Source organism: Chenopodium album, chromosome 14 (assembly GCF_948465745.1).
Source record: "Chenopodium album chromosome 14, dcCheAlbu1.1, whole genome shotgun sequence".
NCBI lineage: Eukaryota > Viridiplantae > Streptophyta > Magnoliopsida > Caryophyllales > Amaranthaceae > Chenopodium > Chenopodium album.
The window spans coordinates 47,240,100-47,264,391 of record NC_137847.1 but is presented as its reverse complement, the minus strand read 5'-3'; the positions used below and the strand labels follow the sequence as shown (position 1 = coordinate 47,264,391).

General features: G+C 36.0%; 2 protein-coding genes across 5 annotated transcripts; both read right to left on the bottom strand.

The window, feature by feature from the left end:
• Positions 1-61: 61 nt before the first annotated feature.
• On the bottom strand, positions 62-13,160 carry LOC145580302 (transcription elongation factor 1 homolog). Of its 2 annotated transcripts, XM_081637730.1 has the most exons (6): positions 13,009-13,135; positions 4,436-4,562; positions 2,817-2,944; positions 1,555-1,625; positions 547-568; positions 62-461 (listed from the first exon to the last, which is right to left on the bottom strand). In XM_081637730.1, exons 3-6 carry the CDS (start codon positions 2,924-2,926, stop codon positions 401-403), a joined length of 264 nt encoding a protein of 87 aa, XP_081493856.1. In that variant the 5' UTR covers positions 2,927-2,944; positions 4,436-4,562; positions 13,009-13,135; the 3' UTR covers positions 62-400. The 2 variants fall into 2 exon arrangements, with proteins under 2 accessions (XP_081493856.1, XP_081493855.1); XM_081637729.1 differs by lacking the exon at positions 4,436-4,562 and having other exon boundaries at positions 13,009-13,160.
• A 2,952-nt stretch (positions 13,161-16,112) lies between these two features.
• LOC145580301 (uncharacterized) lies at positions 16,113-23,775 on the bottom strand. 3 transcript variants are annotated; one of them, XM_081637727.1, is made up of 6 exons: positions 23,290-23,763; positions 21,558-22,904; positions 19,170-19,235; positions 18,883-19,081; positions 18,655-18,754; positions 16,113-16,369 (listed from the first exon to the last, which is right to left on the bottom strand). In XM_081637727.1, exons 1-5 carry the CDS (start codon positions 23,290-23,292, stop codon positions 18,684-18,686), a joined length of 1,686 nt encoding a protein of 561 aa, XP_081493853.1. In that variant the 5' UTR covers positions 23,293-23,763; the 3' UTR covers positions 16,113-16,369; positions 18,655-18,683. The 3 variants fall into 3 exon arrangements, with proteins under 3 accessions (XP_081493853.1, XP_081493852.1, XP_081493854.1); XM_081637726.1 differs by having other exon boundaries at positions 19,170-19,238; positions 23,290-23,761; XM_081637728.1 differs by lacking the exons at positions 16,113-16,369; positions 18,655-18,754; positions 18,883-19,081; positions 19,170-19,235 and adding an exon at positions 19,272-19,729 and having other exon boundaries at positions 23,290-23,775.
• Positions 23,776-24,292: the final 517 nt, after the last annotated feature.

Sequence of the window (24,292 nt, the reverse complement as noted above, 5' to 3'; positions counted from 1 at the left end):
TTGTCGAGTTTTATAGGCCAAACCAAAACTTTCATTTATGTATAAATATAAAACTAGAGGGGACTGATGAAAAATTTAAATAAGGCCAAACATCTAGTACAGACTTCAGACTATTCTTGGCCAATCAGTATTATAGTTGTGTTACATTCAGAAAGCAAGCTACCGAGATGGCATATGCTACAACTTACAAGAACAAACCAGTTGCTTTGCCTAAGATCTACTGTAGTCACTGAACATGAGATGCTGAATTTCTCATAATACAAAGTTTAGATACAGCCCACATTTTAGTAGTTAGAGACATATGGTTCCACTAATCCAGCACATCCATAGCATAAACAATGGGCAAGGGACGATTATTTCATTGGACAGATTAACAGCCTTCTTGCCCTTCGTAATTTTATTATTCAGCATCATCTTCCACGGTATTGACTCGCTCACACTCATCAATCCACTCGCTGTATCTGTAAATACAAAAGTAATGTAAGGATAAAGAGAATATAGTAGACAGTAGAACTCACAAGATATTATTGAGTAAGTCAGACTTACATGTCAACCGGTTCAGTCAGAGCTGCAGACAACAAAAGGAAAGGTACAAAAAATAATATCAGTCAAACTCAAATCCTCAGATTATACACAGAATAGTAGATGAAAATTGAATCCAAATTTTGCAATGGACAGCAATAACATCAGCTTTAATATGCCAATCTAACAGGCAAAACATCAACCTCGTTTGCCATAGCAGGGAGCCAGGGAAGGAAAGTGAGGATAGAGAAATAGAGAAAGATTGTGGGTAGATTCCGTGATAAGCAGCATATCAGGTTTGGGTTTTTTTTTTTTTTTTTTTTTTTCCTTTTGGGTGGACAATCAACTAATCTACCAACATGAGGCCAGATAAAGAATTATTCAAATACCAGTTCCACTAGGTAAAATTTTATTCATTGATCACCAAATCATAATCATCCTAATGACAGGAAAATCTTGCTACTACGGAAAAAGAAATTGGGTTTCATAAAGTAATAATAATAATAACAAACAATTTGCAAACCCACTAAGATGTCCAGAATTAATACTAGCTGGAATATGTCCCTGTTCATCATTTCAGAATGAACCCAATGACATGCAAATTTCTCTAATTTAATCACAGTTGTGTGTAATTGAATTATGCAAAGCCAGACAGCATGTAGAGCGCAATGTATAAAAAATGCTCAAGGCTCACTGAAGCAAGAGGGGTTCTGCAGCGCCTAGGTGCGCCTCTATGAAGCAAGAGGGGTTCTGCAGCGCCTAGGTGCGCAATGTATAAAAAAAGCTCAAGGCTCACTGAAGCGAAAGGGGTTCTGCAGCGCCTAGGTGCACTATATGGTCAGTTAAAAAAATTGGCTGAAGTTTGGTTCAGGTGCACCTCGTGTGCTTTTGGCACGCGCTTTGTGCGCCTAACCAAAAACACCTCGCCTGGACCAAGTTAAGCGCATACCCTTTATCACCTTGCGCCTAGGCGCGCTTTTAATACACTGGTAGAGCAAGTTGATGATCGATTAGTAAGGCTCAGAAAAGTACCTGTAATTGAAGTGCTGAAGCTCTCTTGACAGATCCTGCATTGGGCTTCGCCTATCAAGTTTTTCATATCACTAGAAATCGGGTAAAGTAATACAATGTCAGTTCAAAATTTAGCCCGATTACACTGCTTTTATATGAAATATTCTTCATGAATACAGTAAGATCTAAACAGCACAAAGAAGGAAGAAATAATCATGGACTCGTGGTAAGGCTAGAACTTAGAACATAGCTGTGTCACATTCACTATTCAGAGTATTCACTTTCCCCTTCATGTTAATTTCATTATTCCCTCTATGCAGGGTTTTAATTGCTTAAAAAGTGATATCATTTCAACCTTGTTCGGTGAAAAGATGTGCTAGATTATTAAACCCTATTCAATAAAGATGTTTTTGTTGATTGGATAAGAAGGATGAAAGTGGGTTTGCTGAAGTTTGGGAAAGGGCTCGGCTCTGTCGGCGATTTGGTGGTGCATTTGGAAGAAATTATAGTTTCAGTTTGTGAGCTTTTGTTTAGCTGGGTCAAATTTTTTACTCGTGAGCAATGCAAAACTGTCATATAGTAAGTATATTGGTGTTAACATGTCAAACTGTCAAGTTCTTGGGTCTTATAGTTCTATCCTTTATTACTTCCTACAAAAATACTCCATCATTTTGGACTAAGACAAATTAATTTGTTATCTAATGAAGCCTAATGCAACTTTATGGGTGTTTGGTTGGAACATAGGAAGTTAGGAAGACCGTTTACCTAGGATGTTTGTTTGCCCATAGATATACTCAAATATATTTCCAAGGAAGTATACTAATTTTCCTTATTCATTGCTGATTTGCTGTTTTCCTTGGATACTTTACAGACTTAGGTGCATGTCCAAAGTGACATACTTGGCTTTTGTAAAAAATACTTAATAGCCAAAGTGAAGTGTTAAGTGTCCAAACCCATATAAGCATGTCAAGGATTTTGCACAGGTATTTGAGGTAAATTGAAGAGTTTCAGCAACATAGAAAATCAACTACACACAGGAAGTTCCACTCACCTCTTTCATCAATTTGTGTAAAGTAGAACTTCTTAGATAATATAAATTCCTATATTTTTTCCAACCAAACACCTCATATTTCCACACTTCTCATACTTTTACATGTCACCCAAACAAGCACTTACATAGTTATACCTCATTGAACAACTGGACTTAATCAGCAAATCTAACTTCCCCATTAGATTCATGAACTCAAACAGAAAAACATAAGACAGATGCAAAATATACTTACATGCGGCATTCTACACTGGTCCCATGATTGCAGAAGGGGCAGCTAAAAACAGTATCAAGTTTGAGGCTCTTCTTTGGAGGAGGCTTAGCTCTTGACTTTCTCTTCCCCATATCGTGAGGCTAACAACACTGGAAAAAGAACAGTCAAGACAAGACACATAACAAGAGTAATTGACAATGCAAAAATAAATAAATAAATAAATAAAAATAAAATAAAATAACATCTTAAAACCCCTTTGTGAAAGAAATGCATGAACTTTGTACTGAATCACAGTTTAGACTTAGTGAATCACAGATTAGAAAACACAAATGAAAAGTATGTCCCATGTGGACACACACACACACACTAGATTAGACAAGAAATATAGTAAACCAGATATCAGAAAAGTTTATGAACTGACATAGTATATCATGACTGGACAAGTGGAAAGAGATCACCCAGGTATGATGAACTACAAGAACGAGAATGGCTCATTCTCATGGCACACACAGGATTGACAACCATTGGATACCATTACCAAGAGCAATAGTCCCAAATTATGCAAACCGGTGATGTAATAAAGCTTTAATTACATCAATAAAACTTCATAGGTGATACCAATCATCATTTTAGTCATTATCATCAACCTTAGCTTATCATAAAATACTTGGAGAACTTGTTCAGGTGACAAATTGAATCAATATATCCAATGCAGAATTCATCCATGAGAAAAATTTTAGTAAATCTAGTCCATCTACAGCCTTTATAACTAAAAACATTGTTCCACTTGCTCCACACTAAAGGTTTGAATTAAAAAGAGGTTGGTGCTTATAAATAGCCTTTTTGAAAGACTGAAAGATAGTATACGAATTCCTATGTAGGAAATTATAAAGCTAAACCATTCAAAGCAACTCAAGAAAAAAAGGAAGTAATGTTTTGGTCTTTTCTTTCACACGATATAATCTTTTTTCGATAACATTTCCAATTAAAGCACAATTTTTAGGATGGACTGGATGACAGTTATATTGGGAAGAAAGTGACACAAAATAGTTACTCCCTCCGTTTCCATATGTTAGTCCCATATAGAATCAATCACGTAAAATAAGAAAAGAAGATCTTAAGAATCTAAGTTACATTTCAGCTCATTCCAAATCATTATAAACCATAATTGCGGTGAGCATGTGACTTAGCTAGGATTTTATTGCCATGTCATCAATCCACTGCCATTACAATTAACCAATCAAATGTAACATTTCATAAGCTTTAACCAATCAGATTTAAATAAAAATCATGAAAATTAAAATACAACTTTTATTTGGTTAAAGATATGGAAAATTATGAAAATTAAATGACCAGATTCTGCATATTTTCGCTCAGAATTATTCATGTCCTCCATGGTTGTAATTTGAGAAGAGAAAAACGACGAAGAACAACATTAATAACAGATCTACACCAAGCTGACCCAACAAAGAACAATCAAGACAAGGTTTTAGTCTTAAAAGACCGTTATAGTGACAGAAAACACAATTTTATTGATAAACAACAAATCACAAGTCGGATTAGTACCAGATATAAAAGATTATGAGGAGAGAGAAAGTTAAGGTTTCACATAGGGCTTTGTTAAATCTGGTCTCACTTACCAATGTCGAAGAATTAAGGAGAATTATGAAGGATTAGCCTTGAAATTGAGGAGAGAGAAAACTAGGGTTCTTCATGCACCATGGAAGACCATTGAGAGGTTGAAGAAAGAGAAGAGAGTGGAAGAATCTGGAAAGAAGTAATAAAATAATTCAATGAATGAAGTTATGTCGGTGGAAATCTAGGAAAAAACCAAACAGAATCAACGATGATTGAGAATTTTAATGAGGGTATAATAGGGGAAAAAATAGGTCAAAAAGGAATATAATCAATATGGGTAGATCTTTTTCAAACGCCCAAAAAAGTATATGGGACTAACATATAGATATAGAAGGAGAAGAAAGATGGTAATTGGAAAGTGAATGCAACAATTCTGACACAATGAAATGAGATTGTGCTAAAGTTGGTTACAGAGCTCATTGCTTAACATTGAAAGTACATTTTAAATTAGGGAATGAGCATAAAACTTCAGTTAGTTACATCGTAAACTCATAAATTCCAGCCTTATTCTAATGTCTCAAACTCTCAACAAGTACTCATTCCAAAACAAAAGCCAAGTATCATTCCTAGAGCTGGGCATGGGCCGGGTCAGCACTAGTGGTGGGCATGGGCCGTGCCGGGCCTACCGTGGGCCGTGCCTAGGCGGGCCATGAACAGTGTCGTGCCGGGCCACGGTGGAGGCGGGCCGTGCCGTGCCGTGCCGGCCTTCAAGCTTCCCCTGTCCACGGCACGGCCCACCGTGCCGGTCGTGCCGTGCCGGGCCGCCCGTCGTGCCGGCCACCGTGCCGGCCCACGGCTTACCCTTTTTTCTTTTTTTTTTTAAAAAAAAACAATTAAAAAAAACTTTAAAAAAACTTGAATTTTTTTTATGAAAGAAAAAATTGAATTTAATAATTATACAATTTAATATTTGAATTTAATAATTATTAAATTTTTTATGGAGTTAAGTTATATTAAATATTGTTTAAATTATATTAATATTTATTGTTCATTCATAATTTACTATATATCATATTATTCATATAACTATATAAGTATTAGACAAAAATTAAATAACAATATAACATATTCCATAAAATTAAAAGTTGAAAAAATTCATTCATAAAAATTTATTAAGTAAAAGATAATATGAAGTACAAGTGTACAACTAACAATAATTAATGAATAACTTATTTTGTTATTTTATTATACGGCTAATGTTAATAGAGTACATAGCCAACATAGGAAATACTAACATTTTCACTAATTAATAGAGTACATAGGAAATACTAGAATTTTCGCTAATTAATATTAATTCTCGAGTTGTTGGTAATCTTCAATCAAGGTCTTCATTATCTTCTTCGTCTTCATCTTCGGCTTCATGTTCACTAGCTAATGCGGAGGAGCTAGTTGAACCAGAACGATCGGAACCATCGATGTTGTCGTTGGCCGTAAAAGTACGATCTTGGATGCGTTCTTGGGCATCCATCCAATCCTTCAAGCAAACACACATTTCTAGTGTTTCGGGCAACAAACTTGTTCTTCTATCGTCTAGAACCCTTCCCGAAGCACTAAAAGCTCGTTCGGAGGCAACGGAGGAGGCTTGGATGCTGAAAATATCACGTGCCATTGCCGCCAAAATTGGATGCTTTGTGCTTTGGGATTTCCACCAATCTAGGATGTCCATCCCCAACCTCGAATCTTCGTCCAAGCCTTTCATGAAGTCGTAGTTTAAGTACATTTGCAACTCCGAAACATCGCTTTGTGTTCGCCTTGATGATGATCCACTACCTGAAAACTTAGATAACATGTTAGCAGCTTGGGCCGCCAAACTTTTGCCCGTTTTACTTACGCTTTTGGATGTTTGAGAAGGGGCAAAATGAGTGACGGTTCCATATTTAGATTCATAAACTCTATATAACTCAAAAAATTTATCTTTCACATGATTTTTATATTCTTCGGCACCATCACCGAGTTGCATGCATTCATAGTAAATATCAATTAGCATAAATGTGCCATCATACTTTGATCTAGGATCTAAAATAGAAGCAAACATATAAACCATAGGAAGCTTAGTGTAATATTTACGCCATTTAGCCTCCATTTGTGGAACATAATCATTGTAATCTTGTTGTGATCGATGTTGAGAAAGAAGTTGAGCAAATAAACATGCATTTTGAAGGAAAGAATGAATGCAAGGAACATAAACAGAAGAAAAACAGTGAGTCATACTATATAATAATTGTAAAAATTGCATATATTTTTCACAATTATCCCAATCGGAGTCTGCTATCATGAATTGTGGATACTTATTATTGTAAAACAATGAAAATGGAACTCTATACGAAATTGCCTGACTCAACATGTCATAGGTGGAGTTCCACCTAGTTGGACAATCCGTTTTTATTCTAATAGGCTTTATCTTATTTTGCTTAAGATATCGCCTCCATTCCTGATACCTACTGCTAGAAGACATAATAGACAAAACAGCATTTCGAATTTTGGAATAGTATGGACCAATTGCTTCTTGTCCATCCTTAACACACAAGTTTAAAACATGACAAATGCATCTAATATGTAATGCATCTCCATCCATTATGACATTATGCAAGTTTGGTTTAATTAGATTAGCACTAGCTGTCATGGATGTTGCATTATCAAACGTCATGGACATGATTTTGTCCCTAAGACAATATTCATCAAGAGCACTCATAATACAATTAGAAATATTAAAGGCCATATGGGGGTATTCAAGCATTTTGAAATAAATAATACGTTTTTGCAATAACCATTCACTATCAACCCAATGACAAGTAACACACAAATAATGTAAATCATAACCACCATCCCATGCATCAGAAGTTATAGAAACTCTTGAAGTAAGAGTTTTAAGTTCTTCAATTAATTTCATTTTGTATTCTAAGTAAGTTTTCATGGCAGCTGTTTTAACGGTTTTTCGGGAGATTTTTTTGTGTTGGGGTTGTAGTGCTCGTTTAATGTAATTGTTAAACGGATCACTTTCAGCAAAAAGAAAAGGTTGTTCGGCTTGGACTATCATTCTCCCAAGTTCATCCCTATCCCTCTTATAATTGTAAGTGAAGCCATAAGGATGGAATTGAGAAATTTTTGGTTGAGTTGGGTCAGTACTAGGGGCACCACATTTTTCACTGTGTCGGTTTAGGTGCCCCGTACCGCCTTTGGCTGGAGCCGAATAAACATTACCACAAGTTTTACACTTGGCTTTTTCACCATCTTTACTTAACAAGAAATATTGCCAACATTTACTCTTTCGGTTTTTCAAAAGGGTCATTTCTTCTTCGGTGTACCATTCAATGAATTGGTTATCAGATGGGGGAATAGTATTTTGGACGGATGGGTCACTAGAGCCGGCAGGTTGTGTGTTGCTTGCTTGAGTTGTTTGATAGTTAAATTCAAAAGGCATATCATGTGCGGAGGCATAATAAGGTGGAGATTGGGTCCTTTGCCATGGTTGGAATGCCCCTTGTTGATCTAATCCGGTGAAAAAACCGGTAGAAAACCCGGGGTGGGTGGGATTGGCCATTGTAGGGATTTGCATAGTAGGGATTTGCATTGTAGGGAGGGGCATAGAAGAGCCTTCCAATGATCGTTTAGATTTGGCTTTTTTAGAGGAGGATTGGTTCGGGTTTGATGTCATGATTAATTAAGATTATTAACTAATAAATAATAATTAACAACAATATTAACAATTATGGCCGTGGGTAACGGGATATGGCCCGGCACGGCACGGCCCGCTGAGTGGCCCGGCCCGGCACGACGGCCCGTGGGTAACGGCTAGTTGACAGCAGCTCTATTTCCCTCCAACGGCTATAAACGGCTATAAACGGCTCTATTTTCACCTATAAATACCACCCTCAACTTCCAATTCTTTCCACAACTCATCTTCTCATCTCATTCTTTTACTCTCTTATTCTCATATATTATAATTTATAAATTATAATCTCTTAATATTTCTTAATCTCTTATTCTCTTATACTAAATTACTAATTAAGTAATAATTAAGAAAAAAAATTGGATTTCGGTTTAGTGGAAAGCTTTGAAGCACGGTTGTAAGATCTTTCTTATCTTTATCTTGTTATTATTAATATTATTTTAATTGTTGTTTACTTGTTAATTTGTTATTAATATTGTTATTAATTTGTTAGTATTACTAGTTATACTTATACTTGTTAATTGTTATAATTTGTAATAATTTGTTACTTTGTTAGTGTTATAAACTTATAATTGTTAATTTGTTATAATTGTTAATATTGTTGTTAATTATTATTTATTAGTTAATAATCTTAATTAATCATGACATCAAACCCGAACCAATCCTCCTCTAAAAAAGCCAAATCTAAACGATCATTGGAAGGCTCTTCTATGCCCCTCCCTACAATGCAAATCCCTACTATGCAAATCCCTACAATGGCCAATCCCACCCACCCCGGGTTTTCTACCGGTTTTTCCACCGGATTAGATCAACAAGGGGCATTCCAACCATGGCAAAGGACCCAATCTCCACCTTATTATGCCTCCGCACATGATATGCCTTTTGAATTTAACTATCAAACAACTCAAGCAAGCAACACACAACCTGCCGGCTCTAGTGACCCATCCGTCCAAAATACTATTCCCCCATCTGATAACCCATTCATTGAATGGTACACCGAAGAAGAAATGACCCTTTTGAAAAACCGAAAGAGTAAATGTTGGCAATATTTCTTGTTAAGTAAAGATGGTGAAAAAGCCAAGTGTAAAACTTGTGGTAATGTTTATTCGGCTCCAGCCAAAGGCGGTACGGGGCACCTAAACCGACACAGTGAAAAATGTGGTGCCCCTAGTACTGACCCAACTCAACCAAAAATTTCTCAATTCCATCCTTATAGCTTCACTTACAATTATGAGAGGGATAGGGATGAACTTGGGAGAATGATAGTCCAAGCCGAACAACCTTTTCTTTTTGCTGAAAGTGATCCGTTTAACAATTACATTAAACGAGCACTACAACCCCAACACAAAAAAATCTCCCGAAAAACCGTTAAAACAGCTGCCATGAAAACTTACTTAGAATACAAAATGAAATTAATTGAAGAACTTAAAACTCTTACTTCAAGAGTTTCTATAACTTCTGATGCATGGGATGGTGGTTATGATTTACATTATTTGTGTGTTACTTGTCATTGGGTTGATAGTGAATGGTTATTGCAAAAACGTATTATTTATTTCAAAATGCTTGAATACCCCCATATGGCCTTTAATATTTCTAATTGTATTATGAGTGCTCTTGATGAATATTGTCTTAGGGACAAAATCATGTCCATGACGTTTGATAATGCAACATCCATGACAGCTAGTGCTAATCTAATTAAACCAAACTTGCATAATGTCATAATGGATGGAGATGCATTACATATTAGATGCATTTGTCATGTTTTAAACTTGTGTGTTAAGGATGGACAAGAAGCAATTGGTCCATACTATTCCAAAATTCGAAATGCTGTTTTGTCTATTATGTCTTCTAGCAGTAGGTATCAGGAATGGAGGCGATATCTTAAGCAAAATAAGATAAAGCCTATTAGAATAAAAACGGATTGTCCAACTAGGTGGAACTCCACCTATGACATGTTGAGTCAGGCAATTTCGTATAGAGTTCCATTTTCATTGTTTTACAATAATAAGTATCCACAATTCATGATAGCAGACTCCGATTGGGATAATTGTGAAAAATATATGCAATTTTTACAATTATTATATAGTATGACTCACTGTTTTTCTTCTGTTTATGTTCCTTGCATTCATTCTTTCCTTCAAAATGCATGTTTATTTGCTCAACTTCTTTCTCAACATCGATCACAACAAGATTACAATGATTATGTTCCACAAATGGAGGCTAAATGGCGTAAATATTACACTAAGCTTCCTATGGTTTATATGTTTGCTTCTATTTTAGATCCTAGATCAAAGTATGATGGCACATTTATGCTAATTGATATTTACTATGAATGCATGCAACTCGGTGATGGTGCCGAAGAATATAAAAATCATGTGAAAGATAAATTTTTTGAGTTATATAGAGTTTATGAATCTAAATATGGAACCGTCACTCATTTTGCCCCTTCTCAAACATCCAAAAGCGTAAGTAAAACGGGCAAAAGTTTGGCGGCCCAAGCTGCTAACATGTTATCTAAGTTTTCAGGTAGTGGATCATCATCAAGGCGAACACAAAGCGATGTTTCGGAGTTGCAAATGTACTTAAACTACGACTTCATGAAAGGCTTGGACGAAGATTCGAGGTTGGGGATGGACATCCTAGATTGGTGGAAATCCCAAAGCACAAAGCATCCAATTTTGGCGGCAATGGCACGTGATATTTTCAGCATCCAAGCCTCCTCCGTTGCCTCCGAACGAGCTTTTAGTGCTTCGGGAAGGGTTCTAGACGATAGAAGAACAAGTTTGTTGCCCGAAACACTAGAAATGTGTGTTTGCTTGAAGGATTGGATGGATGCCCAAGAACGCATCCAAGATCGTACTTTTACGGCCAACGACAACATCGATGGTTCCGATCGTTCTGGTTCAACTAGCTCCTCCGCATTAGCTAGTGAACATGAAGCCGAAGATGAAGACGAAGAAGATAATGAAGACCTTGATTGAAGATTACCAACAACTCGAGAATTAATATTAATTAGCGAAAATTCTAGTATTTCCTATGTACTCTATTAATTAGTGAAAATGTTAGTATTTCCTATGTTGGCTATGTACTCTATTAACATTAGCCGTATAATAAAATAACAAAATAAGTTATTCATTAATTATTGTTAGTTGTACACTTGTACTTCATATTATCTTTTACTTAATAAATTTTTATGAATGAATTTTTTCAACTTTTAATTTTATGGAATATGTTATATTGTTATTTAATTTTTGTCTAATACTTATATAGTTATATGAATAATATGATATATAGTAAATTATGAATCAATCAATCAATCAATCAAAGCCTTAATCCCAAAAGTGGGGTCGGCTAACATGAACCAAATTTGATTATTCCGTGTAGTCATCAACATAAATCTTTCTCCTCCATCCCTTACGATCCAAAACTTCATCCTCACGTAAATCCATGCACTTCATATCCTTCCTCACTCCTTCCAACCAAGTCATCTTTGGTCTCCCTCTTCCTCGTTTAATCCCTCCATGGTCCCACTCTTCCACTCTTCGCACCGGTGCACCCTCGGGTCTCCGTCTTACATGTCCAAACCAACGCAGACGATTTTCCATTATGAATGAACAATAAATATTAATATAATTTAAACAATATTTAATATAACTTAACTCCATAAAAAATTTAATAATTATTAAATTCAAATATTAAATTGTATAATTATTCAATTCAATTTTTTCTTTCATAAAAAAAATTCAAGTTTTTTTAAAGTTTTTTTTAATTGTTTTTTTAAAAAAAAAAAAAGAAAAAAGGGTAAGCCGTGGGCCGGCACGACGGGCGGCCCGGCACGGCACGGTGGGCCGTGCCGTGCCGTGGACAGGGGAAGCTTGAAGGCCGGCACGGCACGGCACGGCCCGCCTCCACCGTGGCCCGGCACGGCCCGGCACGACACTGTTCATGGCCCGCCTAGGCACGGCCCACGGTAGGCCCGGCACGGCCCATGCCCACCACTAATCATTCCTTAAGAACCCTCATTTGTGAGTGAGGGGGGGGGGGGTTAATAAGACAATGTTCTCTTAAAGGACTACTATTTGAAAGAATTTCAGATATTGTAAAGTCTTTGTGCATGCCTTCAAAAGTTCAACTCACAGGGTTGTTCTAGGTATTGGAATAATCCTCTCAACTAAAATTTATTAAAAAAAAAAAAAAAAGAAAAAGAAACAGCAACAATTTAAAGCTACGAGAATGCTTGCAACCTAATATAACAAACACTGCTTTGCATTTTTCTTCAACAGAACACATGCCTGGCCACAACACACTTTTCGAAACATTAGACAATTATCAAATACCCATCGCTTAACCAAGCCCGTCCCTGAGCCAGGGAGTAAAGGCCATACTCATAGTTCCATCCTCACATTAAAGGGTTATAAGCAAACGCCTGCAAAATTAGGCTGAATGGTTGAAGTGATTCGATTATGTTGAAGCCTAATTAATCATCAAACATCTTACAAGGGATTTTTGGGTGCTAAACTTTCGAGCGAATTCAATAGAACTTAGGCAGGCTCTATTACCCTCAAAAGGGTTCATCTTGTGTACACGATTAGGCAAGAACAAAGCAACAAATTGGCAATCAAATTTGACTCAAACTCTCAATGACCAAATTAGGATAGAATCATAGAACAATCACATAAAATTAATTCTTCTCGCTTAAGAATATCAACGTAAAATGCACAAAGAAAGATTAAAGCAACAAAATCGAGCGTTAAAATCTTTCATAAGGTCAGTAATTACAATCAACAGTTCAAGAATCCCCCTTAGAAGAACCCTAAATTGACTGTACTAACAATTAAATTAACAAAAAAACCCTAGATAAGAAAATTGATATTTGGTAATTTGATTAAAAATAAAATATCTTACCTCAGAAATTGCTTCAACGGAAGAGAGAAAGCTCAGAAGGTGCTCTAATGGAGAATTCGGAGTACGCGTTTCAATGGAGGAGAGAGAAAGAGAGAGAGTTGGGTGCAGCTATTTAAAGGCGTAAAAAACCGAATACATAAGGATCTGTTTGGTATCGGTTTTTTTTTTTTTTTTTTTTTTCAAAATCATAAAATTGAAAATAAAAAACGATGCTAAACCTGAAAAGGAAAGTTAATCATACGCGTATATTGTGAACCATTAAATCTAAATATTTGTAACGGATAGGGTTGGCAATGGATCGGAGATGGATCGGGTGAAGCGTAATCCACCTCCATCCGCCAACAATTCATCCGTCATCCAATCCATCCATCATCATTTAATTCTCATCCACATCCAATCCATGCATCATCCGCGGATGAATCGGGTGGATCGGGTGGACAATGGGTGAAATAAAATACACTATCCTTTAGTCATAATACTAATATACATTAACTAATAATTTGATATATATGTTGACGAAATCTGTAAATTTTCCAACATTCACACTATTATACGAAGTTTAACTTATATTACTAGTATATATGAAGTATATATTTATGTAGTATTACAAATAGGTAAAAAAAATATTTGAAAATTTTGTAAAAAATATAAGCGGATGGATGGATGGATGAAGCTCCACCCGAATCCGACCCGATCCATCCATCATCCATATAAAATCCGTGTTTTATCGGGTTTTTATCCATTTAATCGGATCGGGTGGTTCGGTTATCCATGAATTCGGGTGAAATTGCCAGCCCTAGTAACGGATTGTATTCATTTTCATTAATTTTTAAGGTAACAAAATATTAAAATAACTCATCAAATCTTAACTTTTGCGCTTTTTTATTCCCTTCAAATTTTTTAATTACATCATTACGACCGCATTGTATATAATGCACACATGTAGAGAATATAGGATCTAAGATAAGAATCTTATCAAGTTTTATTTGGTTCGTTATTAATTGGTTATTCTCCTCGTTTTAATTTATTATTTCAAGGAGAAAAAGTCTTATCAAATCGGAGCCTCTCAATCTCTCACAAAACAACCCGACTCGAATACATGAAAAAGTCCTTTCTAATGGTAGAAGATACGAGAAATCCCACCTCATGATTGTTACCACTAGACTAAATATTATAGCCTTATAGGATACTTGATTTTTCATTCACCTGATGAGTTATTTCAAATAGTCTTTTTTATTATATAACCCTCACTTATCTTACACACAAATCATACTCTTCAATGAAATTCATGTCCTCGAATAATTTCTCTTTACCTCCCGGAAGCTCAAATAAAACACTTTCCACTAATATACCTTTTATTGATTAAATGACTAATCTGACTATAATAAAGTATGAAGGGAGTACATATCACTAACGGAGTATAACTTATGTAAAAGTGGATTTTGTAAACCTCACTTTCTCTCTCTCTTTAGGAGTAAAAATACGGAGTAATGATATAATTCTTTATAATCCAAAAAAACAACAACAACAACAACAACAACAAAAATAACAAACTTAACAAAGGTCATAATGAGGGTAGTTAGGATAAAAAAAAATCTATTAACTCGAACTCTAACTATCTATCTTTATAGTAAATACTTTACCTCCGTTTTTTTAGTTGACACGTAGTTCTTTTTATGAAGTTTTTTTTTAGTTGACACGTTTCCTTTTTGGGTAAGTTTAATACCTTCCATTTACTAGCTACTCCACTTGTTTTATCATTCTCTCTCACTCTCTCTTCTCTCCTTAATATGTGTGTCTAAATTGAACGCATCAACTAAATAGAAACGGAAGAAGTAGCTTGTTAACGGCCAACAACAACCGCTAATAGAGTAATAGCTACCTCAACAATTATATATTGCTAAACAGGGCCTAAAAGTATAGAAAATTTTTGTCAACAACTAATTTTAATTTTCAAAAGCTAGTACTCGTATAGTTAGTTTTCAATACAAGTTACCTTACGCTCGATTTTTTGTATTAAGTAATGGCTAGAATTAGTCAAAGGCAAAATTACCCTCATTGACACCAACTTTGTGGAGTTTTGCAATTATTGACACCAAATTGCTTCAAAAATAACAAAATTGACATAAATGACACCAAACGACTAATTTTTACTTAACTTTAAACCCTCATAAAATTATAAAATTCATTTCTAATATTCATTCGCTTCAAATAGTTCTTATTTTGTTGGAAAATAAGATTATATAGATGATCGATGTAGAGTAAACTTGGGTGTTTAGCAAGTAGTGTCAATTCAATGAGTGTTAAAAGTTTGTGTCAATATTTTCAACATACTCTAAAGTTTATGTCAATGAGTGTAATTTTGCCTTAGTCAAATCGCTAAAAGTTACTCGAAAACTAATGTTAAACACACCCTAAAGTTCAAACTTTTAGTAGAGGCCTAATCAATAATAACTCTAAGCCATGCATAGATTCACACCAAGGACATGGCATGATGAATCATGGGCATCAGCCACATCTTCTTCTCTCCAAGGAGAATGTCGAACAGGGTTATGGTCAGTCAGCTGTAATGTGAAGCATGATGTCCAAACAAAATTTTCCATCTACTAGGGCCTGTTCTCATTGACTGAAATGAGCTGAGCTGAACTGAACTGAACTTATTAGAGCTGAGCTGAGCTGAGCTGAACTGAATATTTTATGAGAGAAGGAAATTAGAAGCTAAACTAAACTGAACTGAATTTATTAGAGCTCAACTGAACTGAACTGAAAATAATCTGATAAGAACAGGGCTTAAAATTTTCTAATTGCATATTAACAATTCATGATCTAGTGAAAGTACTATTTGGAAGTTTTGGTTGTTATAACCCATATTGCAGAAAATTGTTTTTATTGGCTAAAATAGTACAACACCACCAACAACAAAACCTTAGTCCCAAAATGATTTGAGGCCAGCTAACATAAATCGTCGTAAAGAACCGTAGGATATGAAGAATGGACATAATAAGATAATCATTTGAAAGAAAAAAGGTATGATTTCCCATCATTAATAATAATGCTCGTTGAGCACCCTTTCAAAAAAACAAAAAAAAAGGAAAGGAAAAAGGTGAGCAAAATAAAGACCATTCCATTCTTTATACAAAAATTCATCTACATCCAACATTTTCATCATTTACAAGCACTGGTCTAATATGTTAATCCGGAAAACAAAAATTACTATTACAAAAGTTGAGACCAAATCTTAAAAAAATAATTTTGGTCAACTAATCCCATTTTTATACAGTTGGTATTGAAGGAGTTGATACCTCGAAGCAAAACTATAAGATAAATTCACCAATGCATCAGAGAACCTTGGCATCCTTACCTGCACAATAATATATTTTCAACACAATAAGCAAAATACAGCCAAATACATGAATTTGGAAACTCAGCCATTAAAGTTTGAACTACATTGACATAACTAATTCCAACCATGCTAAAGGATCTGCAAACTGCATTTTATGGAATAATTGGAGTGTGCATAAGTTAAATTTAACAACAACAATAATAATAATAACAATAATAAGGTTATGTACAGTTATTGGCTGAAAGAACAAAAGATAAGTTTCAGTGTTTTTTGAAAAATTAATTATAAAAGGAGAAGCAAAATTAACAGTCATTACAGATACAGATAAAAGACAAATGTGAAGGGCTCAACGGCAAAACAAATTGTAGATCAGACACGGTGTTTAAATGGGATCACAATGATGATCACAATGAAATTGGATAAATAAATAAAATTAAAAAGTTGCTCTTGCCACATCCAAATGATCAGGAGAACAAATAAAAGTCCCTATAGAAAATTAGGCATTCAAATTTAAAACAAAAGTCCCACAAAAAGCTGCTGAGTGCTGATATATCATATATCCAAACAAGCTTAACAAGCCTAGCAGTCACAAATCACAATCATGTCCCTCACTCCCTCCCTCTGCTTCCTCCTATCTCTCTTTTTCTTATATGTCATTCAAAAATGTAGATTCTGTGAAATTCAGAGGTCCATTCAGCTAAAAAAATTCTTGGAAGTATAAAGTATAACGATTTACGAATCATAAAGTAGGTCAACCATTAGTATCTAGGCGTGTGGAAACAAAAACTTATGTGTAAGGGCTCTTGAACTGATAGGTAATCATTACACTGTAACACGGAAACGACTTGAATACCAAAAACGGAAGCATATCAAAAAAGGGAAAATCTAAAGTCACAGGCATCTCTAGCTTCATTAGCACAAAAACGACAGTATTCAGAAACGTTAGGGACTTTGGGGACTCAAAAACTGGGACCAAAAAAATTTTGTGCTTCCTAGATAATATCAGTACATGTCAGAATGTTCACTTAAAAGATGAAAAACAGTTCTTGCTTTAGCAATCACCAACTATCCCAAAACACACACTCTATGTTTAGTGATGCAAGCATCACACTGTAACCATGGAAACAAGGTGACAGCCACACAATAAACTTTTAGCTTCTAAATACATCAATATAAAATTTAAAAACAAAGAATGAAAAATAGATGTTTCATGACTAAGGCTTTGTTCTTCACCCAAAATTCCTAATCTAAACTTATTATCCTTTATTTTAAGTTTTAAACTTATTTTAACTATTGACCTTCAACTGAGCTTACTGGCTCTCATCTGTCCTTACTTTAAGTTGTAAATTAAACTTGGTATCCCTTATTCAACCTTCTGGGACGTTAGTTAGAGCTAAGAGTGTGTTTGAACTATACGCGGGGGGGGGGGGGGGGGGGGGGGGGGGGGGGGGGGGGGGGGGGGGAGCATGCAGGAGAGGGAAGGGAAAGGGTGAGCTTGCATTTTCACTTCAAATTCTTTCTGACATTATAAGGACTCGGAATCTTGAAAACAGAAGATAAATGAATCCTTCCAGTTCGCTTTCTTCCCATCCAAATCCCTTTTTCATGTTTCCAAGCTCTATTCATACAGCGTTCAAGTCCTTTAGTTGAACAGTGGATAAATAAATCCCAGAATAAGGAGCATGGAGTACTATAAACGAAGTCACCACACAATAAATATTTAATCAGATAAATGTAATACAGAGTAAAATAAAATCTTTCTTTGGCATGTTCAGGGGCATTTCAAAACGTATTCCATAGCACATTCACTTCTTATCTTAATCACTCAAAAGCCTGGTGTTACTTTCAACGTAGTTTCAAGCATTAAAACTTGTAACCAAAGCATGCTATAATCAAGCCCTAACCGCACGGTTACCAGCATCATTGTAAACCTTGTAATAGAGCATCAATGTAGATCACACAAGGTATAGAGCATCATCCCAGTCATTTTATGGCATACATGATAAAAATAAAGGAGGGAAATTCTCTTTGGATGAGTGAGTCAAGCTATGCCTCAATCCCTCACAATTAATATCTTTTCTCCCCCACTACAAAGAGTAGACATTAGAAATACAAGTCTACAAGAAAATCTCTTCTTTCCTTTAGACTTTGTTCTATAATCTAAATAAGCTTGGGCACAAATTTATTTTTATTTTTTTTTATCATCTCATTACATGCCAGACAAATTTTATCACATAATTTCCATCACACACAATTTACAACTCAATCAGTAAAATTTTACAGAAGAGTAGGGATGTGCTTACCAGTCTTTATACTGCAGCTGCAAATGAGTTTATAATGACTGGTTCCGCTCATCCTTACCATATATGCGCTGAAGTTCCCTGGTCGCAGCCAGGAAAGATTCTGACAAACATGAAAAAAAAAGAATATGAGAAACTGCAAATTCCATTAAAAGAAATATTATTAATAACAAAGGTTGGACTAATTTGTTCAATAAAAAAAATGAAACAATCAATTTAAACTGCAGTCACCTTTCCAAAGCCTGAATGATTTTTGATTGATGGGTGAGCCTGTTATTGTTTGTATAACATCAAACAGCATATTCTGTGGAGTATTCCTAAGCTCTTGAACAATCCCGTAAATGGTTTTCCCGTTCTCAAAGTATATGTGATTGTTGGGGTGTTTGGTTTTGCACCCAGCATGACGCTCATACTCATAAGCATTAATAACCTAAACAAACAGATAATAAATCTGCTCATCAGATCAAATGCTGGCCCAAATTTCCAACAAGAAGTTTAAAGAATAGAATACAACAGACCTTGGAAAAGTTGCATGACTGACATCCACAAAGATATCCAGAACCTTTTATGATGCCACGGAGCTCCTTCTAGGATATAAAAGTACAGTAATATCACCATTAATAAGCTAAAGCCAAAAGGAGACTTTGATACTAGCAGTCCCAACTATGACCCATCAGCTCTAAAGGTCCAAATTGCTGATTAACAGAATGGTCTTAACTTTAAGGGGTGCAATTTCATATTGATCTTATGACTGATACCCTGAAGAAAAAGTCAATTTGTTTTTTCCTCTGCTTCCTTCTGCGTTCCCACTCCCTTTCCAACTAAAGACCATATTCCTACCCTCCCAAGTCCCAACCACCCTTACTAGCTCTAACTCCCAATGCCACCTGAGAACTAACATCTACCAGACCACCATCAGAAAAGGAAGCCTACCGTTGACAACTTCCGTGCCCTCTTCGACCTACTCACTTTCTTACCCCCACCATACTCATCTTCTTATCCTTCTTCCTTTAAATCTCCTCCCACTTTCTCTACATGTCACCATACCATACCCGTACGCCAGGTAAATGCTTCAAAACTATCAAAGTACACCAAAAGTTTATATCAGACTTCAATAACTTCAAAAAATAAATCATATTGGCCAAAAAAAAACCCTATAATAAGTGCCACTAACCCCAACCATTTAATCTTAGCACAGCCATAATAATCAAATATCTCGTTGCCTCTATTTCCACTTCTTATTTTAGTCTCCATAACCTATATGCCATCTCAAAGCAAAAGCTTAAAGCTTGATTCTGTCATCATAGCTGGCAATTATATGAAAAATAGCAAAATCAATGACATCCCCATATTTAGAATAATAAACAAAAGCTGAGCTAGGAGGAAAGAGAGGGGGGAATGGATTTATGAAGGGATGAGCTACGCTACAAGGATAACCAAGGAATGGGGTTGCTGAAAAGGGATGCAGGTGCTGCTTTTCTGATCAGGAAACAGGTTGCCACCTTGCCAGCAAGACCAAGTGAGAAGCTAGACAGGAAGGGCAAGATAGGGAGGAGGTGGGGTACATGTTCCAAATTTTAAAATATAAAACAAAATAGAATAAAGAAGGAAAAATTGTCAAAAATAAACCAACCTTTTAGCTGTTAAGTCGAACTTTTGATTAACTATGAGCAATTCAATCTTTGTTGGGTATTTTCAAAAATGAGTTATGACCTGGTAGTAACCGGATGTAAAGGTTAAACATGCTATGTGTCTTAATTAGTTTATTTATTCTAATTATAAAATAAAAAATAAAAAACTCTCCTTCTTCCTCTCTCTACAGCTCTTTCTCTATCTACAGCTCTTTCTCTCTCCTCTCCATAAACCTCAACTCCTCTTCCTCCCCTCCACCAATCACCACTACTTTCTCTCTCTCCTCCACCAGTTACCATCCCGTTTTTTTTTTTTTTTTCTCTCTTCTCCTCCACCACACCTTCTCTCTTCCCTCCACCAGACCCCCCTTTCTCTCTTCTTCTCCTTCTCCCTCCACTGGCAGACCTGTTTTCAGTAGTGGCTTCAATAGAGGAAGAGGCGGACCACCTTGCAATGACCGCGGCAAAGGCAGCCGCAGATGCAGATGCAGACGTAGATACGCCGGCCATTTTCTCCTCTCCTCTTCATGTCTAATCTGCGTAGACCACCATCCTTCAAACCCCACCATGGTCCATGGACCGTCACTTATTCATCCATTTTTTAGCGGCAAAACCACCAAATAAACTCCACCCAAGTTGCTTCATCAATTTCTCTCAATTGCAAACCCTAAACCCCTATTAAACCTTGAAGGTTGATCATCTAGTGCAGGCCACTTCCCAGTCTTAGGAGGGGTTTGGAGGAGAGAGAGTGGGAGGAGAAAGAAAGGCTGAAGGAGATAAAAAGGGAGAGGTGGGACGGCGGTAATGGAAAAAATTGTTGGTTGTTTTGGGTGGCTTGAGAGGGTTGCGGTGGTTGGATGGCTTGGGAACCTGCTGATTATTTAGCTTGCTGGTTACCGGTAAAAAAACCCATTGAAAGTTATTACTTAAACATAGGTCGACTTACTCGTAGTTAATCAAAAGTTCAACATATTGTGAGCTAACCGCAAAAATGTTGGTTTATTTTTTTTACATATTTTCCAAAACAAAATGGAAGCAGTTTACAAAAAGGCCAACCAATCTAACTATAAATACAGGTCTTTTTAACCTTATTAACAGGCTAGTGCAGGTGAGGACTGTTTTGAAAAGTTACCCCCAAAGGAGTGCCGGTGAGAATGATTTTGAGATGACACCCCCAAATGTGGGACTACTATCAATTAAACACTAGTTGGGACTGTTAATATCAATTTCCCCAACTCCCCAAGTCAAAAATGAATACAAAATAAGTAGATTTACCTCTCGTGACCAAGCAATATATTTCACTGGAACCTCATCCAAAATACCAGTAGAAAGCAAACTTCTCACATTCGAAGGAAAATTGTTGGGAGGTGTCTTCTTCGTTGATTTAATGTCCTCTTTCATCCTGGAGGTACAATCTGCTCTAGAAGCATTAACCTGAGCAGCAACTATGGCTGCATCAGCATTCGAGACAGTCAAATCCTTCTGATTTAATGTGTCAAACCTTTGAATTGAAGGTTGACCAATTAGCACTTCATAATTGCATGTGAGTGTCCCTGAAGCATCTATATCATTATCACCATTATAGCTACCAAAGGATATTATGTTACTGTCTCCCTTGTTGAATGAGTGGCCCATGGACAATGCATGGTTTTGACTTTTGCTGCTAGATAGAGCAATTGTTGTGGTGCTATCATCCCCTTTGTTGTAATTGTTAGAAGCTGGGATGGAGCTATCACCTCTGTACGTATGATTTATGGAGACCATATTATCCCCTTTGCTGAGGTTTCCCACGCAAATGACATTGTTATCTCCCTTACTAAAGTTTTCAGCCATTGGCATTATATTACAATCAGCACCACTGAATGTATTCGCCATTGACATAGTGCTAACATCAGCCTTGTAGGAATGCCCCATTCCCAATGTGTTGCCAGCATCTTTACTAAATGATTGGTCAATTGATATAAAACCATCATCTTCCCTACCATAAGAGTCCCCAACTGCTACAATATTTTCCTCCTCTCGACCATATGTCAGACCCATAGATATACCGCTATCATCTACCTTGCCATAACCATGAGCAGTTGACATAACACCCTCAGATTCTCTAGCATAGGCAGGCCTTGTAGGCAATGGCAGGAAGTCCGCAGGATCTCTCACTTCACTAACTTTGACTTTCCTTATCCCACCATAGTTAATCCCTGACTTAGGATCTTCCAATGAATGAGTCATAGATAGACCAAATGAGGAATTACTCCCAAATGGATCATCCGTAACCTTTCTTCTAGTATTCAAACTACCCATACTGACAGAAGCAATATTTCTCTCATCAAAACTAGTAGACCTAATAGCATCAGTATCAAACAATTGTTCAGTAAATTGACTAGGAACCGAGTTAAAGCCAGCCACTCCTCCCCAAGGAGACAGAGTAGAGGTCGGTATTCCAACAAATGAATTGCTACCGGGAACTTCTACCGCTTGCTTCTTGTTTGGTAAATACCCTGCCTCACCACCATCGATAAACCATTGGTGTGAACGCTTGGGTTCAATTCTAGTAGTATTATCATAACTTATCTCCCCATCAGTCAAACACCCACCATCCTTCGACATCCAATTCTGATAAGACTGCAACATGCAACACATATTTACTCAAAAAACTACTCTAAATCACATTCAAAATCAAACTTACTAAAATGCACCATTAAAATCACATAAATTTTCTACTACAACATTCCATGAAAACAATATTACCCCAAAATTCAAGCTAATTAAGAAAATGGTGAATTTCCTTGGATCAACTTATAAAATACTTCGTAATTCAGATTGTCATGAAATTCAATTACTGCATCAATCACTATACTACCAAACTAAAAAAAAAAAAACTAAATTTGCCTAAAATTACATTCAAACACAACAATTAAAATACAAATTCATAAAATCTGCAGCAAAATTAATCAACAAAAATTGAAAATATCAAAATCAAAACTATCAATGAGATTAAGGGAAATACCATAAATGCAGTTGTTGAGCAAACTTCACTAAGATCTTAGCACTGAAAATCAGGAACACAAGTACCATCAATTCATTTACAGAAACTCACGATCATCAACAATTTCCGATCTTCGATCAAATTTGTCTACAGAAGACGAAACGACGGCGTATGCGGTGGTTCATTGATCGATAAGCTGAGGAAAGCGGTGGTTGTAGTGACGGTGGTGTTCTAGAAGATTCTAGAAGAAGGTGAAAACCGGCGGTTGATGGCGGCGGCGGTGGTGGTTGATGGAGGAGGGAGGAGAAGCAGCCTGGTGGCGGTGCGGAGTGTGGAGTGAAACTGATACTGAAAATTGAAAACGTGAGAGGGTGTAAAAGATATTTTTTTGGCTAGTTTTTTATTCCACTTGTTAAATACAGTGGGTATAAAATAACCTTCGTGTTTGCATATATTTTGTTAGATCCTAATCTAGTAAATCCTCGCGTTTGCATCTGTTTCGTAGATTCTCACTGACATAATGAGATTAACAACTAACGATAACCATTGTGTTTGCATATGTTTCATAGTATTTGACTTGGAAATCTTCGTTAGCATAACGAGATTAACGGCGAACAATAACCCTCGCATTTGCATCTGTTTCATAGATTCTGACTTGTGAATCTTCATTGACATAATGAGATTAACGACTAAGCGATTTTAGGAAATGATAATAATTGTGTTGTGAGTTAATATTTTGGTGCAAATTTAAGATATAAAATTTTGTTAGTCTGAATATCTATGTGAATACTAATATTGATTCATTGGATTTGCATATGAAGCTATGAACATTGATTACAGGTGACTAAAAAAGCAATTTGAAATTCGAAGTTGGTCCATTGGTTGTGTACCAACATGGCCAATTTGGCAATTAAGAAAGCAATCTAGAATTTAATGTTGCTCAAAAGTCAAAACTAATAAAAAATTAAAGCATAGTAACTCTTTTGTCCAAAGTTGTTGTATTTTTTAACAAAGCGGTACCATT